The 16,964-nt window shown below is 35.8% G+C and overlaps 1 protein-coding gene across 3 annotated transcripts in view; it reads left to right on the top strand.

Annotated features, from left to right (window-relative positions):
• The window catches only part of RNGTT (RNA guanylyltransferase and 5'-phosphatase), a 200,339-nt gene that overhangs the window by 67,368 nt on the left and 116,007 nt on the right, over nt 1-16,964 (top strand). For all 3 annotated transcript variants that reach the window (XM_006778272.2, XM_006778271.2, XM_015557684.1), the window contains 2 exons: nt 6,609-6,680; nt 9,929-10,093. In XM_006778272.2, the coding sequence (XP_006778335.1) occupies nt 6,609-6,680; nt 9,929-10,093 (237 nt within the window). The remainder of the gene's footprint in view (nt 1-6,608; nt 6,681-9,928; nt 10,094-16,964) is intronic.

The raw sequence follows: 16,964 nt of genomic DNA on the forward strand, positions 1-16,964 counted from the left end.
TAGTATTCCATTGTGTAGATGTACCACAGTTTTTTAATCCACTCATCCTCTGATGGGCACTTAAGCTGCTTCCAAATCTTAGCTATTGTAAATTGTGCTGCAGTGAACATCATAGGGGTGCATATATCCTTTCTGATTGGTGTTTCTGGTTTCTTAGGATATATTCCTAGAAGTGGTATCACTGGGTCAAATGGGAGTTGAACCTTTTCATGAGCCGATTGAATTGTGTCTGGCTAATATTCTCTGGAATTTACGTGAGAATTCTTCCTGTCTTCTGATAAAATTTGCTCCTCTGTTTCTGGTTTAAATGGACAGATATTGGGACAATAGAGAGAGGCTTGGAAATGTTCACTTAAACTCTCAATGATGGAATTACCCTAATGAAAATCACATATATAAATATATATATTTATTAGTTTAACAGAGGGAATACCACTTTCAAAGTGACCTGAATACTTATTGCTCCCATCCCTTGTTCTTGTTTATTTGCCAACTAAATATTGGAGTGATTGGAGAATGGCATGTTGAGTTAGTCTGAGGTATAGTTTTGAGTGATGAGAAGGTTCAGGATGTGACCTAGAGAGAGTGAGAGGTGGAGGTTGTGTGAACCATAGCAGTGGAAGCGAGAGCAAAGAAATGTTAGATGGGTCATAATGAGAGATGGTAAGAGACCAGGATGACTGTGAACTAGGTACTAAAGATTACAAAGTCGGTAAGAAGGTAGTATAGTTGGATGGAGACTGAGCAAAGAGTAACTATAGAGTCACAAAACAGAGTTAACTATACTGTGTGTATCCTGTGGAGCTACTAGTATATCTTCATTACTGTGACAGGGTGTGTAGTAAAATATCATTTTGTAATAAAAATGACATATACATCCTATCTAGTAAAAGGATAATATGCAAATTAACTGTCACTCTGTCACAAAGATGGCGGCGTCCATAGCCACAAGATGGCGACACCCAGTCCTCTCAGCCCCGCTGGAGTCTCCCAGTCCTGGGGGGAGCGGCTGCTGAGAGCGGGCAGCATGAGCGGCCTGATGGAATGCTTGCTTCATCACTACGATGATGAGGCAAGCATTCTGTGACCGGCTGCGGAGGGCCTCTGGCCAGGATGGGCACGGAAAGCTTGCGTCGTTTCATGCTGGCTTGAGGGACCCCTCCCAATTCCACCCCTGTGCACATGGGCGGCCTGATGGAATGCTTGCTTCATCACTACGATGATGAGGCAAGCATTCTGTGACCGGCTGCGGAGGGCCTCTGGCCAGGACGGGCACGGAAAGCTTGCGTCGTTTCATGCTGGCTTGAGGGACCCCTCCCAATTCCACCCCTGTGCATGAATTTCATACACTGGGCCTCTAGTATGTATATAATAAACTTTTGTAACGTGTGTGTGTGTGTGTGTGTGTGTGTGTGTGTGTGTGTGCAGGCATGTACACACACCCCTTTGTTGCCGACAGAGCCACTGCATAAGGTTGAAAGTATTGCTCATTGCACATCCCCAGGGTGTGCCGTTCTTGTAGTTGATGTGACTGGCACTCCTGGGGCTGTGCTGCACATACACTGCACGGCTAATGCGGCAGCCCTGATAGTTTAGAGGAACAGCAAGAACATTTTAGTTTTTGTTTCTTTGAGATACAGTTTCTTTTAGCATTGTAACTAATAAAATAAAAGGGGAAAAGACTCTTGAGTTATAGCATTTGTAAACATTTAGTATAATTTATAATTGAACTAATATTTTTTGAGTGCCTATCATGTTCAAGTTGCTGTGCCAGAGTGAAGACATTACTCAGAGGGTTGAGGAGAAGGTCTCACTCTTGAGACGGTTTACTTTGTTGGGTAGGGGTGGAGAATGATTGGTAATGGATAAAACGATAACCTGAAGATTGGTATTTAAAACAAGTCCTGTGATGGTTTAGAAGAGAAATACATTGAATTTAGTTAGTTAGGAATTAAAGATATTTTATAGAGGAATTGGCATTAGATATGGAAAGATTTTTATAGAGATATTTATGTTGTACATGGGCTTAGGACATTCCAGGTAGGAAACAATGCTTAAAAATTAGATGTTTAACCATCTGCAGATTTAACTTAGCAATACTATTTATTTTCACCCCAAACTTGGATAACTGAGAGCAGCGTAATAGACTCTTGTGAGTTTTGAAACAGCAATGTGATTAATGATGTCAGTTTGCTTGGACCAGATTAGTAGTTGCCATACTTATTTTTTCCAGTTAATTAAAACAGTCCCCTGTAGTTTCCTGTTTCTTCCACATTTTCATTTGCAAATTGTTTTTGTAAAATTTCAAATCCAAGAATAACTCAAACTATCTAATTGTCCGGCTGTCAGATGTGAGTAGGAAAGCTTTTGTTTTGCTCTCTGAATGATGTTCTTTGACCTACAAAATATGGAAAATAGGAGTTCAGAAATACAGCATTAATTCACTTGACATAAATCAGTGAAATTCAATCAATTTTACATTGAGGTTAAGAGGAGGATATGATAGTTAAAGATTAAAGTTAATTGCAAGAATCCTGGGGAAATGGCATGTCTTTTCAACTGTTAATTTTTTGTAAAGGAATATGCATGCTCATTTAAAAGTTTTTAGTAAGTCAGTACATTATAAAGTAGAAAAGTTCAACTATCACGAATAGATTACATTTTAACATTTTGATGTATTTTCTTTTAGTAATTTTGTTGTATCTATATTAAAAAAACATGTATAATCAATATGTATGTACTGACATTTTTTAAAATACATTTTTATTGATTTCAGAGGGAAGGGAGAGGGAGAGAGAGATAGAAACATCAATGATGAGAGAGAACCATTGATCGGCTGCCTCGTGCATGCCCCCTACTGGGGATCAAGCCCGCATCCCAGGCGTGTGCCCTTGGCCGGAATCGAACCCGGAACCCTTCAGTCTGCAGGCTGACGCTCTGTCCACTGACCAAGCCAGCTAGGGCTTTACTGACATTTAATATATGCTGTATATCTGGGATTCCGTCATTTTTCTTTATTCTGAAGAACTGATTTTAGGATAAAAAATTTAGTTTTACTTTTTAAAATTAAAGATTATACTTTAATTTTAAAAAGTAAAACTAAATTCAGTATCTTCATCATTGATGTTTCTGGATGGCATGGCTCAGTGATTGACAGAGACCTATGAACCAGGAGGTCAGTGTTTGATTTCAGATCATGTGGGCTTGATCCCCAGTGGCGGGTACGCAGGAGGCAACCAATCAGTGACTCTCATCATTGATGTTTCTATCTCTTCCTTTCCCTTCCTCTCTGAAATGTATAAAAATATATTTAAAAAAAGATTGTGTGACTGTAATACTAATTCCAGAATATTTTCATCACCTAGATGGGCTCCTCCTTGGATTCCCCTTCCTGCATCAAATTCCAGAAACTCTCCTTAAGAATAAGTTGGAACAGTTGTAAGGCTCTTTTCAGGAACTTTTTTGTCATGTAAATTTGAAACTCTCTACCAGTGAAATAGCTTCCCATTATCCCATGGCAACCACCATTCTATTTTTTAAAAAAATATATTTTATTGATTTTTCACAGAGAGGAAGGGAAAGGGATAGAGAGTTAGAAACATCGATGAGAGAGAAACATCGAGCAGCTGCCTCCCGCTGGGGACGTGCCCGCAACCAAGGCACATGCCCCTAACCGGAACTGAACCCGGGACCGTTGAGTCCGCAGGCCGACTCTCCATCCACTGAGCCAAACCGGCCAGGGCACCATTCTACTTTTTAATTTGTATGAATTTAACTACTTTAACTACTTTAGATACCTCATATAACTGAAATCATACAGTATTTGTCTTTTTGTGACTGGCTTAGTTCATTTAGCTTAATGTCCTCAAGGTTTATCCATGTTATAGCTGGTGATAATTTCCTTCCTTTTCAAGGCTCAGTAGTATCTATCCCACTATATATACCACATTTATTTATCTGTCTGACATTTGGGGTGCCTCTGCCTCTTAGCTACTGGAATAGTGGTGCTATAAACATGGGTGTGTAGATATCTCTTCAAGACCCTGCTTTCGGTTCTTTTAGATATATACCCAGAAGTGGGATCACTGGATCGTATGATAGTTCTATTATTAATTTTTTGAGGGAACTATCATACTATTCTCCATAGTGGCTGCAGCATTTTACAATCCCACCAACAGTGGACAAGGTTTCCGATGAACTAAGTTTTAAGCTTATGTATTTTATGTCTACTTCATTTTCTGTAGCTTGACAATGGCAGCTGTGGTGAAGAGTACATTGTGTTGAGGGACTCCTTGGAAAGAATCATTCTTGTTATTGGGTCTTTGTTAGAATATCTGGGTTCTGTTCTCTTTTAAAAACCTTGGTGAATATTTTCTTTGGCTAGTCGGGAACCATATTTTATTCCAGTAATGCTCAGATTATTTCTTCAATTCAGCATGAAGTCTGGGAGCAGAAATAGTCTGCTATTTTTATTACTCTACACATTAGAAGAGGTAGAAAAAAGACAAGAATAACCACTGTGTTTGTATCTTTCTATATTTGAGTATAATAGTGATAATTACTAAGACTGTCATTTTACAAGTAGAGCTTGGAGCTGAACCCTGCTGTGCCTTTTTGTTTTACCAGAATCTTGGTAATTTCTGTGGCTGTCAATTTTAAAGCTTATTCATTTGTTCATTCCTTTTTATTTGTTTTGTTTGCTGATAATACATTTTATTTTTTGCCTTTTTTAATGTTTAAAGAAAAGTATGTTTTTGCTCATTTTGTCAGGTAATTCGGGAGGGAAATTCTGTGATATCTGCTGTCTGAACTTGGAATGCCACTTAATTTCTGTCCACCCAGTTTTGTAAAGAATAATTAATTGAAACCTATTACTGATACCACCTCATTGGCTCATAAAATTCTTAGATACATGTATTTAAATTAAAATATTTCAGTGAACAGTTTAAAAGAATGAAAGTGATAAAATTTATGTCAAGCATAATCTCAAATAATAAAGTACTATCTATACTAATAAAAGGGTAATATGTTTTAGACCAGATAAACCTGATATTTTGTGATCAAGCTGGCATGGGAAGGCAGTTAAGGGTGATAAGGCTGGCAGGGGAGGGCAGTTAGGGGTGATGAGGCTGGCAGGGGAGGGCAGTAAGGGGTGATGAGGTTGGCAGGGGATGGTGGTTAGGGGCGATCAGGCTGGCAGGGGTGGGTGGTTAGAGGTGATCAGGCCGGCAGGCAGAGGCAGTTAGGGGCGATCAGGCACGCAGGTAGAGTGGTTAGGGATGACTAGGCTGGCAGGGGAGGGCAGTTAGGAGGCAGCAGTTCCAGATTGCGAGAGGAATGTCCGACTGCCGGTTTAGGCCCCATCCTGCAGGCCTAAACCGACATTCGGACATCCCCCTAGGAGTCCCGGATTGGACAGGGTGCAGACCAAGCTGAGGGACCCCCTCTTTGTATGAATTTTGTGCACCAGGCCTCTAGTATAAAGATAAAAAAAGAGTTGTGTTCAAGACAATAAGTGTCTGTGCTTAACAAAACACATATTTAAGAAAGAAGTTAATTTTAATAGTTTCTTAAAATATATTTGTCTTAAATCAGTGTGTTCTTTGTAATTTTAGATGGTTATATGTGGATTTTCTGTCATTAAATAATATTTTAAAATTTAAAAAAAATATATTTTATTAATTTTTTACAGAGAGGAAGGGAGAGGGATAGAGAGTTAGAAACATCGATGAGAGAGAAACATCGATCAGCTGCCTCCTGCACACCATCTACTGGGGATGTGCCCACAACCAGGGTACATGCCCTTGACTGGAATCGAACCTGGGACCTTTCAGTACACAGGTTGACTCTCTGTCCACTGAGCTAAACCGGTCAGGGCATGAAATTATTTTAAAAAACCCATTTAATTTCCTAGGAAGAATATGAGGAAAGTAAAGTAATTTTAGGTCAAACCTATTATTAAAAGTTAAAATTTTATAAAATACTACATTATATACCTATAATCATTTTTTAGTATCCTTTATCTCTTTTCTGTGAGAGGGCAGAATTTACATTATTTCATTTAATGGCTGTGATATGTGGTATCGTGTTCTTTTTCCCTGTTCCCTTTGATGATAGTAGAGGCATGTGGAACCAAGAAAGACCACATGTGTAGTCTGGGGATTATATCTATTATAAGGGTACCATTTATATCTACAGATATGATGATTAAAGTAATTGGTACATAGCAAAATATAAAGCAATAATGATTTAACAAATTATTTTCTAAATGTTCCTGATATTTGGCATTTAAAATTTGTAGTCTTTTTTTATCCTAATAGTTGCTTAGTAAATTCAAACATAAAACATAGCATAGTAATTAAAATATAAAAATATAATGAGCAGATATTGTAATATCACTTTATTTTATACAGAATGAATTCGTGATAGGAATTTTTGGGGTGCTGAGAATATTGATTTAATCTGGGTATTATAAGTGTGTTCATTTGAAATTTCATTACGTTGTATTTTGATGGTTTATGTACTTTCTGTGTGTCTATTACATTTCAGTGAAATTAAACAAATTGTTGTTAAAGAATGAAGGAACTTTTCTTTTTTTCTCTTTTAAGGAAATGATTATTGATAAAGTAAATGGACAAGCTGTACCTAGATATTTGATTTACGACATAATTAAATTCAATGTAAGTACCTTTTATAATTTCTAAATGGATTGTCACTGAGATAATAGCTGTTTTTAACAAATAAAAAATATTATTGCCTTAGAGTAGGAAAGAAAAATTGTGACACTTTCAAGTTACTCATTTGATTTTTTTTTGTCAATGCTTGCACATTTTTCTTTCCCTTACTGCCTAATGCTTTGCACATTTGTCTTTAGATTATTTAGTTATTTCAAGTGACTAAAGATAAGCAGTTTAATTGTGGTAATACAAGATAGTATATTGTAAAATGTTATTAAGTAAACTTAAAAACAAAATATAAATCTTCTTTTGTGAATAGATATAAAAAAGTGAAATTATATTTTCTACCCATTTACTACAGTTTTAGACTAGCCAAGAATCAAATTGCCTGTTAATGTTTAATTCAGTGTTGAAATTATTTAGACAGTACAAGATGAATTCTGTAAATGGAAGAAATTCTTTCAATAGTGTACATCTATGAAAAGGTATAATTATTTTCTAGAAATATATTATTCAGATTGCATAATCATTTAGTATTCCAACCAGACTGTAAGCAGTTAAAAATTCTGGAATTAAAAGTGTTAAGTTTTAAGATTTTGAGGATTTATAATAAAAGTTAAAAAAACCTTTTTTTGGAGGGGGTTGTATATTTTAAATGGCAGTATTAAAATTCAAGATTTTATATTAATCCAGATGACTTATTTTCTCCAGGAAATTTTCAGTGTGTATGTATCTCACTTGTTGAATTACGTATATTTCAAACTATTTCAAACCTAGGAAACTCAAGGTCAGAAACCATCAAGTTTTAGTCTTGTTCTGTTTGTGGCTACTGTATTCCTCAAAAGTAATGCTTTCCAAAATTGACTTACTCATATCACAGATCTTGGAATGATGTTCATTGGCCCCTAACAAGACAAAGGGTGGGTGTGGCGTTGTTTCTTCGTAAATGGGGGAGTGCTATCTCCTTTGCCTCTTGATATTGAGCTCTGCTTTAAAATACGTTCAGTGCGGGTTCATTTCTTAGCCTGGGAACTTTGTCTTAGACAATAGCCTTCTAATTCTTAAAAGAAAAAGAAAGTTTTCGGCATACGTAAAAGTATAGAGAATAATATAAGGAATGCTATATACCTACCAGTAGATTTGTTGAAGCTTAGCTTTGTCTTTTTCATTCCACTCCCCTTTTAATAATAAATAAATCATCCTATATAATAAAAGACTAATATGCAAATTGACCAAACAGCAGAATAACTGGTTGCTGTGACGTGCACTGACCACCAGGAGCAGATGCTCAATGCAGAAGCTGCTCCCTGGTGGTCAGTGCATCAGAAGCCCAGTTCACTGCTGGCAAGCGCAGCAGCGGTGGCAGGCAGCACTCAGGACTCCTGGACTGGGAGCGGGTGCAGACTGGGCTGAGGGAACCCCCCGAGTGCATGAATTTTGTGCACGGGGCCTCTAGTTACATGTATAACATCAGAAGTTTCTTGTGTACACCTCTGTCTTCTTATCCTTGACCCTCTTACCCAGAAGCAACAGCCTTTACCCTGAATTTGGTGTTTATTATCCCCATGAGTGTTTGTGATACCTTTACTATCAATGTATGTCTGTAAAATATATGTAGTGTACTTTTGTAGGATTTCTAGTGTTACATAAATGTCATAGTACTGTGCTGTAGTGCACATTTGCTCCACATTATTTTGTATAGATTTATCTGTGTTAGTGCATGTAGGTTTGGTTCATTCACTTTAATTACCCTTAATTACTATATTGTAGAAATGTATGGAATTTATCTTTTTTCCTCTTGATTAACATATGTGTTTCCATATTTTGCTGTTTAATTATTGTATTGAATAGTTTTATATATTTTTTTCTTTTGCACTTGTGTCATAGTTTCTCTAGGACAGTTCTCATTCTTGGGATGTGGTCACTTGGGAAGTGTTTAAAAAGTCCAGTCCCTCATTTCCTACAGCATGGAGATTCTAATTAATTTAGCAACTTAATTAAGCTTTATTAGCTGCCTTGCTAAATTCCTTTCAGAAGTAGTTGTACCAATTTATCACAGTTGGTAATACATACCTAATTTTTGCCAAATGGCTATGTGTGAAATGATATCTTGTTTTTAATTTGATTTTTCCTAATTACTAATGAAGTAGTAATTTTTTTTTAAGGATTCATCTTTTTAAAAAATATATTCTATTGATTTTTTACAGAGAGGAAGGGAGATAGTTAGAAACATCGATGAGAGAGAAACATCGATCAGCTGCCTCCTGCACACCCGCTACTGGGGATGTGCAAGGTACATGCCCTTGACCGGAATCGAACCTGGGACCCTTCAGTCCGCAGGCCGACGCTATATAAATATATAAATAATAAAAACAATTAGTGAGTATATTAATACTTTAATTCAGATGTGAAAATTTTGGATCAGTTGTTAATAGATTTATACCCTTTCCCCATACTATTTTATAAATTTATAGTTTTGAAATAACTGTGTGTGTGTGTGTGTGTGTGTGTGTGAAACATATTTTATGTTTGCTTTTACTTGTTTGGACTTTTGTGATTTTATTATAGGTTCCAATGATCTGTTCTTTTAATTTTTCTATTTGGTTGCCAATCATGCTCTTCACAATGTATAGGAACTAGTTATCTTTTCTCTATTTTAATTCTTTCTTGGATATAAATATGGCAAACAATATATTTTCCATATTAGTATCCATTGAGCCACAGAAATTTTTTTAAAATTTTTTTCAAATATATTTTTTATTGTTGATTGTATTACAAATAGCTCCAACTTCTCCCCACCCCCATCCCCCTTTCTCCTAACCCCTACTTTCCCCCTCCCCCCAGATCTTCACTACCCTATTGTCCCTGTCCATGGGCTATGCATATAAATATATAAATAATAAAAACAATTAGTGAGTATATTAATACTTTAATTCAGATGTGAAAATTTTGGATCAGTTGTTAATAGATTTATACCCTTTCCCCATACTATTTTATAAATTTATAGTTTTGAAATAACTGTGTGTGTGTGTGTGTGTGTGTGTGTGTGTATGTGTATGTTTAGATATGCTTCCATCATTAGTCAAATTAATTTTCAGGGCTGGCATGTGGGGTTGTGCAGGATCTATATTGGAGAACTCCAAAGGATGTAATTTACATAAACTACTATGCACAAAGTGAAAGCCTTGATAGTTATGCTGAAAAAATAGTTTTTAGAATTAAAATTTAAATAACTGTCTCATTTAATTCAGGCACAACCAGTTGGAGATTGTGATTTTAATGTTCGTCTTCAGTGTATAGAACGAGAAATAATAAATCCTCGACATGAAAAAATGAAGACTGGGCTCATTGACAAAACACAGGAACCATTTAGTGTCAGAAATAAGCCATTTTTTGACATTTATACTTCAAGAAAGGTAACATTTTTAAAATAACACTTATAATGTATCCTAATTCAGCATGGGAGAGGAATATGAATGATATTTTTCTGCTGAATTGTCTTGATTTTCCCCGGAATTTCTTGAATATAGTACTCTTTTGGATAAACATGTACAGTTACCAGGTCTTCTCCTCTTTAGTAAGATTCTCAGTGATGGAAACTTAAACTAGGTTGTTTTCTTGTTTCTCATAATAGTTTTTGATTGACAGCTGTTATGTTTTTTAAAAAGCTGTAATCTGTGTAGAGTTACATAAGAGTGAAAATAACTTGTCAGGCCTTTTGAAATCAGCAGTTTTTAGTACATAGTCTATTTTAAACTAATCAGTTACATATATATATATATGTATATATATGGAAAATTTTCTTTATTTTTGTTGTTTGGACACTTAAAATGCATCATATTAAATATTCTGGGATAGTTGTTTTTTTATTTTTATTTAACAGTGTGGCTTAGAAATATTTCCATGTCAATGCATAGGGATTTGCAACATTATATTTTAGTTGTTGCATACTATTTGACAATAAAGGTGCACCATGAAGTTATTTTTGGGAAGAGGAATGGTTATGATATGATAGAATGATATGGGAAATATAGCAACTTATACAATTATGTTTTAATTTCCTTTCTAATACAATCTCATAAGGTAGATGATACAAATTTTTGTTGTATTTTACCTGCTTCTGTTCATGTCCACTCAATTTGGTATTTCTTCTTGGATATAATATTAGCGATTATTCCAGCACTATTGAGCCTTTTTCTTCTCAATATATAAATATATTATAGAAAAAACAAATATAGAGTTATTCTTTTTTCACTAATATTTTGCATAATGCCTTCTTGGCATGGGGCTGTTGGTAGACTTCGACTGCCGTCATCTTCTCACAGTTCACTGCTTGCCTTTTGTGCCCTTTTTGACAGCAGACATATGATAGGGTTGCTTACAGGAGCCTGTACACTTCTGTGCTCTGCCCAATTGGTAGAATAAGGATAACGTTGGCACTTAACGTGGGCCACACCCTTGGTGGAAATCTGCTAATTGCAGCTATGTACTCTTGCGGAAATATTTTCTAAATTATAAACAGAGTGTAAATTTGGGCAGAAGCCAGATTGTTTCAGTTTGCATTTGTTTTTTAAAAACGAATTTGACAGCTTGTGCTGTCTTAATTCAAAGTTCAGCACTGAAGAAAATGTGTCTTAGTATAGTTTCATTGGTCAGAATCAGTACTTCTTAGAAATATTTGGCAGTGGATAATTATAAGAATTGTTCTTTAGGGGTCTGAAGCAGTTATATTGAACAACTTTCAATGTAGTTTTCATTAGAGAACCATGATGCTCTTCCTTTTTTTCTTTATACTCAGCTTATTTAACTCCCTTTTTAAATCATATGATTTTTAAAAAGAAGTCCTAATATTTAGAATTTTTATTATTAGTCTCATTTTCTCTCCATTTCAGTTCTTACTGTTATTTCTTTGTTCTTAGTTTCTCTTGAAATTCTTTTTGGTTGCTGAATACAGAAGGAAAGCAGCTTTTACAGCAGAGTTGGTCTAAAGGGGAAAACGAGTAACACCCAACATGGGATAGTAGCTATAGTTGGCAGCTTATTGCTCTAGAGAGTCTTTTATTATGAATTTTTAAAATAAATTTATCTTTATTGTTGAAAGTATTAGAGATGTCCCCTCCACCCCCCATTAACCCCCTTCAATCCACTCCTGCCTCTTCCACAGGCCTCCATTGCAAATGGGAATGGTAAATAGTGATATTATGAATGATAAAGCCTTTGTCATGGAAGTACATATCATTTTTATGAGGGAAGACATTTTTTATGTGGTTTTAAATAGTTTATAACTGTGGAAAAATGCATACTTTTTTATAGACATTTCATTTCTGCATACCTTTAAAATTTTGAAGATAATTTTGATTTTAGGACTTTATTAGAATAGCTCTATTAGCCTTTTCCTTTTATGTAATTAGATCCATCAAACACAGTGCAGGGATAATGAGTTGTTCAGTGTTTAACTGAATATACATAGTTAGAAAATAGTAACAATAAGAAGCAATTTCTCAAATAATAATTTTATTTGAATTTCTAGTTTGAAGGCCAATTAAAAAAGATTCATTTTTATTTATTCATTTTACAGCTGAGTAGTATTCCATTGTATAAATGTATCATAGCTTTTTTATCCACTCATGTTCTGATGGGCACTTGGGCTGTTTCCAGATCTTGGCTATTGTAAATAATGCTGCAATGAACGTAGGGGTGCATATATTCTTTCGACAATTATATGTGGAATCTAATGAACAAGTTAAACTGACAGACAAAATAGAAACAGAGGCATGGATACATGGAACAGACTGACAGCTACTATCGGGGAGAAGGGTTAGGGGACTGGATGAAAGATGATGAAGTGATTAAGCAAAAAATCCACATATATTTAACACATAGCATAGACAACAATGTGGTGACAGCCAGAGGGAAAGGGAATGGGATGGGGGTCAGTGGAGGTGGGCAAAGGGGGGAAATGAGGGCGGAAAGAAACTTTGCTTTGGGCAATGGGCGCACGATACAGTGCCCATATGTTTTGTTGAGGCCTGTATGGTTTTGTGAACCAGTGTCATCCCATTAAATTTAATAAAACAACAACAAAAAACAATGGAAAATATGCTATAAGTTATATTAAAAAAGAAGAGAAATATGCATATATTCTATCTATTTCTTTATTCACAAGGATTTTCATTTCTTTCCATATTTTTATAGGTTGCCTTATTTATTTATTTTTATTTTTTGGCATGTTCTTAGAATTCCCGGTCTTAGCCTAGGGACTCTGAAGGCACATACATGTCCACATATACTTTAGGCATATGTGTATTCCCTGTGAGAAGAGGAGTGTGACTCACTAGGCTGAAGTAGGATGAGGCCTTTCTGGGAGAGAATGTAAAGGTAGACATATTAAAGAGAAGTAGTAAGAGTTTTAAGTTGCACATAGGAAGTTAATGACAGTACAGCTGATGAAAGCACATATTCTTTAACGGTATATATAAAAGTCTAGTGAACCATGTAATTATTTGCTGCATTAAATAGTTGATAAATGTTTACCTTTAAGTACTAGAAATACAATCACTATACCAGAGATATATTTTGCTATTTTATACAGCAAAATGAAGTACTTTATATAGTAGTTTAGGTTCTATTTTTATATGATTTTGAACTATTTCTATAGTAGCTCAAAATTGATACAAAGAATAAAGGAAATGTTATATGCTTTTTATATTGTAGAAAACATAGTTTATTTCTTAAAGTCTCATTCCTTATTCCTGGTACTTTATTAGGCTGTAAAACATGTTTAGTTTACAGATAAATGTCATTTGGTATCTCAGTATGGGTTGTCCTCATCCAGAGATGTTCACTGTCTATTAAAGATCTCATTTGTGGTGGCTAACTGGGTCACTTTACCCATGCGACTATGGCATCATTCTACAGTCTGCCCCATCTTGAACAGTCTCTTGACAATAATGCCCAACAAGGAAGTCATATGCTTTCCTACTGATGCCTGTGACTTGGAGGATAGTCTAAATTGTGTCAACTATAGAAACACAATTACAAAAACTTCTGTTGCAATGAATTCAGGCCAACTGCATAGTCCCCTACAGAATGGTCCTTACTTAGACACTAGGTGCAAGTATGGGAGTCCCCAGAGCCACCTTCATGTCAGACCTGCTGGCTACAAATTCTGCCGTCCCCAGGGACTCCCTTAGGTTTGATAATTTACCAAACAGACTCACAGAACTCAGGAAAGCACTGTACTTATGATTATAGTTTTACTGTAACTGGAGGCCAAAAGAGGACTGCATAGGGCAAATCTGTGAGGTGCCCAAATGATAAGCTTTTGGTTGTCCTGTCCCCGAAGAGTCATGGATGGTGTTACCTGCTCCTGGTTAGTATGTATGACAATATTAGAATATTGCCAACCAGGGAAGCTCACCTAAGTGTTTGAGATCCAAAGTTTGTATTGTCACTCCCACCTGCGTGGCTGACCTTTAGTTTGCAGCCCCTCCCAGAGGTTTGCTAATACATTTAGTCTCCAGTTCCTCTGGACGTCAGAACTGATACGGCATAATCGAAAGCCCCCATCATGAATCATATTGTTAAGCTTTTTGGCAAGCAAAGATACCTTCATCAGGCAGGACATTCCAGGGGCTAGAGCTCACTCCCAGTAGTGAAGGGCATAGGCCAGACCTCTCTTTTGGTGAAGTTACTTCTTCAGTACACACTTACTCAAACAAAGGATTTTTTTTTTTTTTAATCTTCACCTGAGGATGTTTTTTTCAATTGATATTTAGAGAGAATGGAAGGGAGTGAGGAGGGGAACATTGATGTGAGAGAGACACATTGATTGGTTGCCTTCCTCACATGCCCAGAGCCAGGGATTGAACCTGTAACCCAGGTACATGCCTTTGACTAGGAATCAAACCCGTGACTCTTTGGTCCACAGGGCGATGCTCTAACCACTGAGAAAAACCGGCCAGGGCCAAAGGATATATTCAATGAGGTAGATTGTTTTGCAGTTTACCATAATGTTCTTTGTTTGAAAGTCTTGAATTATATTTTACAAATAAATGTGATTTCCATTTATGCTCAAATTAAAATATTTAACTTCTTTCTTGGTTTCTTTATCTCTGTAATTTTTGTCGTTTTTTCTTGTGACATTCAGACCAGCCACTCTTGTAGTTTAGTTTTATTTTTAATTGCATCACTTATGTGTTTATGGCTAAGTACTCATTCTCTCCTTGCATTCCTTCCCAAAATGCTTAGCATTCTTCCAAACTAGTAGGTCATGTTTTTCTACCCATAAAGGAAATGAACTCACCTATACTTCTTACCAGCTGCAATTTGGATAAACATTTTAGAAAAGATTTAGGAGAGGTTTCCCTGAAAAAAACAAAAAACAACTTAAAACATGCTAAGGAAATTTGGATTGCATGTAGGCAGTGAGGAGCATTTGAGGGTTTTTAGATGTGATTGTTACACAACAAATTGTTTTAGAGTCAGTTCTAGCAGTAGTGAGTAGAAATAGTTTGGAGGAAGGATGTTAACCTACAATCAAGAAGACCAGTTGGGCCGAAACCGGTTTGGCTCAGTGGATAGAGCATCGGCCTACGGACTGAAAGGTCCCGGGTTCGATTCCGGTCAAGGGCATGTACTGGGGATAAACATTAGAAAAGATTTAGGAGAGGTTTCCCTGAAAAAAACAAAAAACAACTTAAAACATGCTAAGGAAATTTGGATTGCATGTAGGCAGTGAGGAGCATTTGAGGGTTTTTAGATGTGATTGTTACACAACAAATTGTTTTAGAGTCAGTTCTAGCAGTAGTGAGTAGAAATAGTTTGGAGGAAGGACGTTAACCTACAATCAAGAAGACCAGTTGGAACCTTTTACTGTTGTCCCCACTGGCGATATGAAGGTAATATGGGGTAGTTTGGATAAAGTTTTTACCTATGAATGATGATTTTAATATTTAAAAAATATCTCACCCCTTTAATCTGTATATTAATAAAGCCAACAGCTTTTAGATGTCTTATAATTTTTAATGTTTTTATTTTACACAAGTTTTGGGGATATAATATATTCCATGTGTATTCTACCTGATACATATTAGCCTGTTTCTATCAATTCTGTCATTGTGCTATTCACTTTATATTTATTGAGCACATGTTTATTGAAGTGAGAACTTACTCTATGCCAGATTACTGTAATAGATGTTGAGGATACAGTGAAAATAAGATGTGATTCTTGACCTTAAATAGTCCACAGCTCAGTTTGGTAGTCAGACAATTAATCAGGAAAATCCTGTGATGGAGGGAAGCACAGGGTGCTATGGGAATATGCCAAAGGAGATCCATATATATATATGCATCTTAGACTGGGAATGTGAATCCCTGGTTTGGAAGAACAGTTAAAAACATGGACTCTGGAGCCAGGATGATTTTGGGGTTTCACTTCCTTTCTGTGTGACCTATGCTAAGTTCTGAACTTCACCTTCAAAATGGGGATAATAGTGGCTCCTTCTTCTTAAGATTGTTATGAGGCTAAAATGAATTAATGTATTTAAAGTGCTTAGAATAGTGCTTGGCACATAGTGTTATATGTGTTACCTTTTCCTCCTCCTCTTTGTTTTTTAAAATGGATACATAATTAGTACTCAGTAATATTTGAGTAAAACTGTGAATGATAGTGAAATTATAATTACTTTTCTATTCTCTCAGAAGCCTTTAAACATCTCTATTAAAAACACGTAGTGTAAAATAACTATTTTGTGTGTAGTTAGGTCCATATTAACCAAAAGTCATAAACTGGTAGGTCTCAGAAAGTTTAAGCTTATATAATATTTAAAAAATATGAAATTGCTTGTAGGGGAGGATGCCCTCTCCAGCTTGTCATAGTTCTCACTCATCCCTATTATCTTGTATCCGGTTCTGTTCAGGCCTGGCACCTATAAGCATTTGAGTTAGTGACTTCTGAAACTCTGACACTGTTTCTTCCAGGATAGAGACTGGTTGATTTCTTTTAAATCTCATATACTTGGTAGAGTGGCTATCAGTTACTGGCACTAAATGAATGTTTGATGAATGAATGAATGAATGATGCCTCAATTATGAGTTTCAAAATAAGACTAACAAAGACCAAAAATAATAAACTATATGTTCTAGATAAATGTTGTTTTTAGATTTTTTAACTTGTCAAGAGGGTTTCACCAGAATTATTATGCTTAATTTTAATTTCAGTGATAGGGGTTAATGAAAGAGCCAATGACAATATTCCAGAGGCTATTTATATTTTGATTAGCTAAT

Source organism: Myotis davidii, unplaced genomic scaffold (assembly GCF_000327345.1).
Source record: "Myotis davidii unplaced genomic scaffold, ASM32734v1 scaffold269, whole genome shotgun sequence".
Lineage (NCBI taxonomy): Eukaryota > Metazoa > Chordata > Mammalia > Chiroptera > Vespertilionidae > Myotis > Myotis davidii.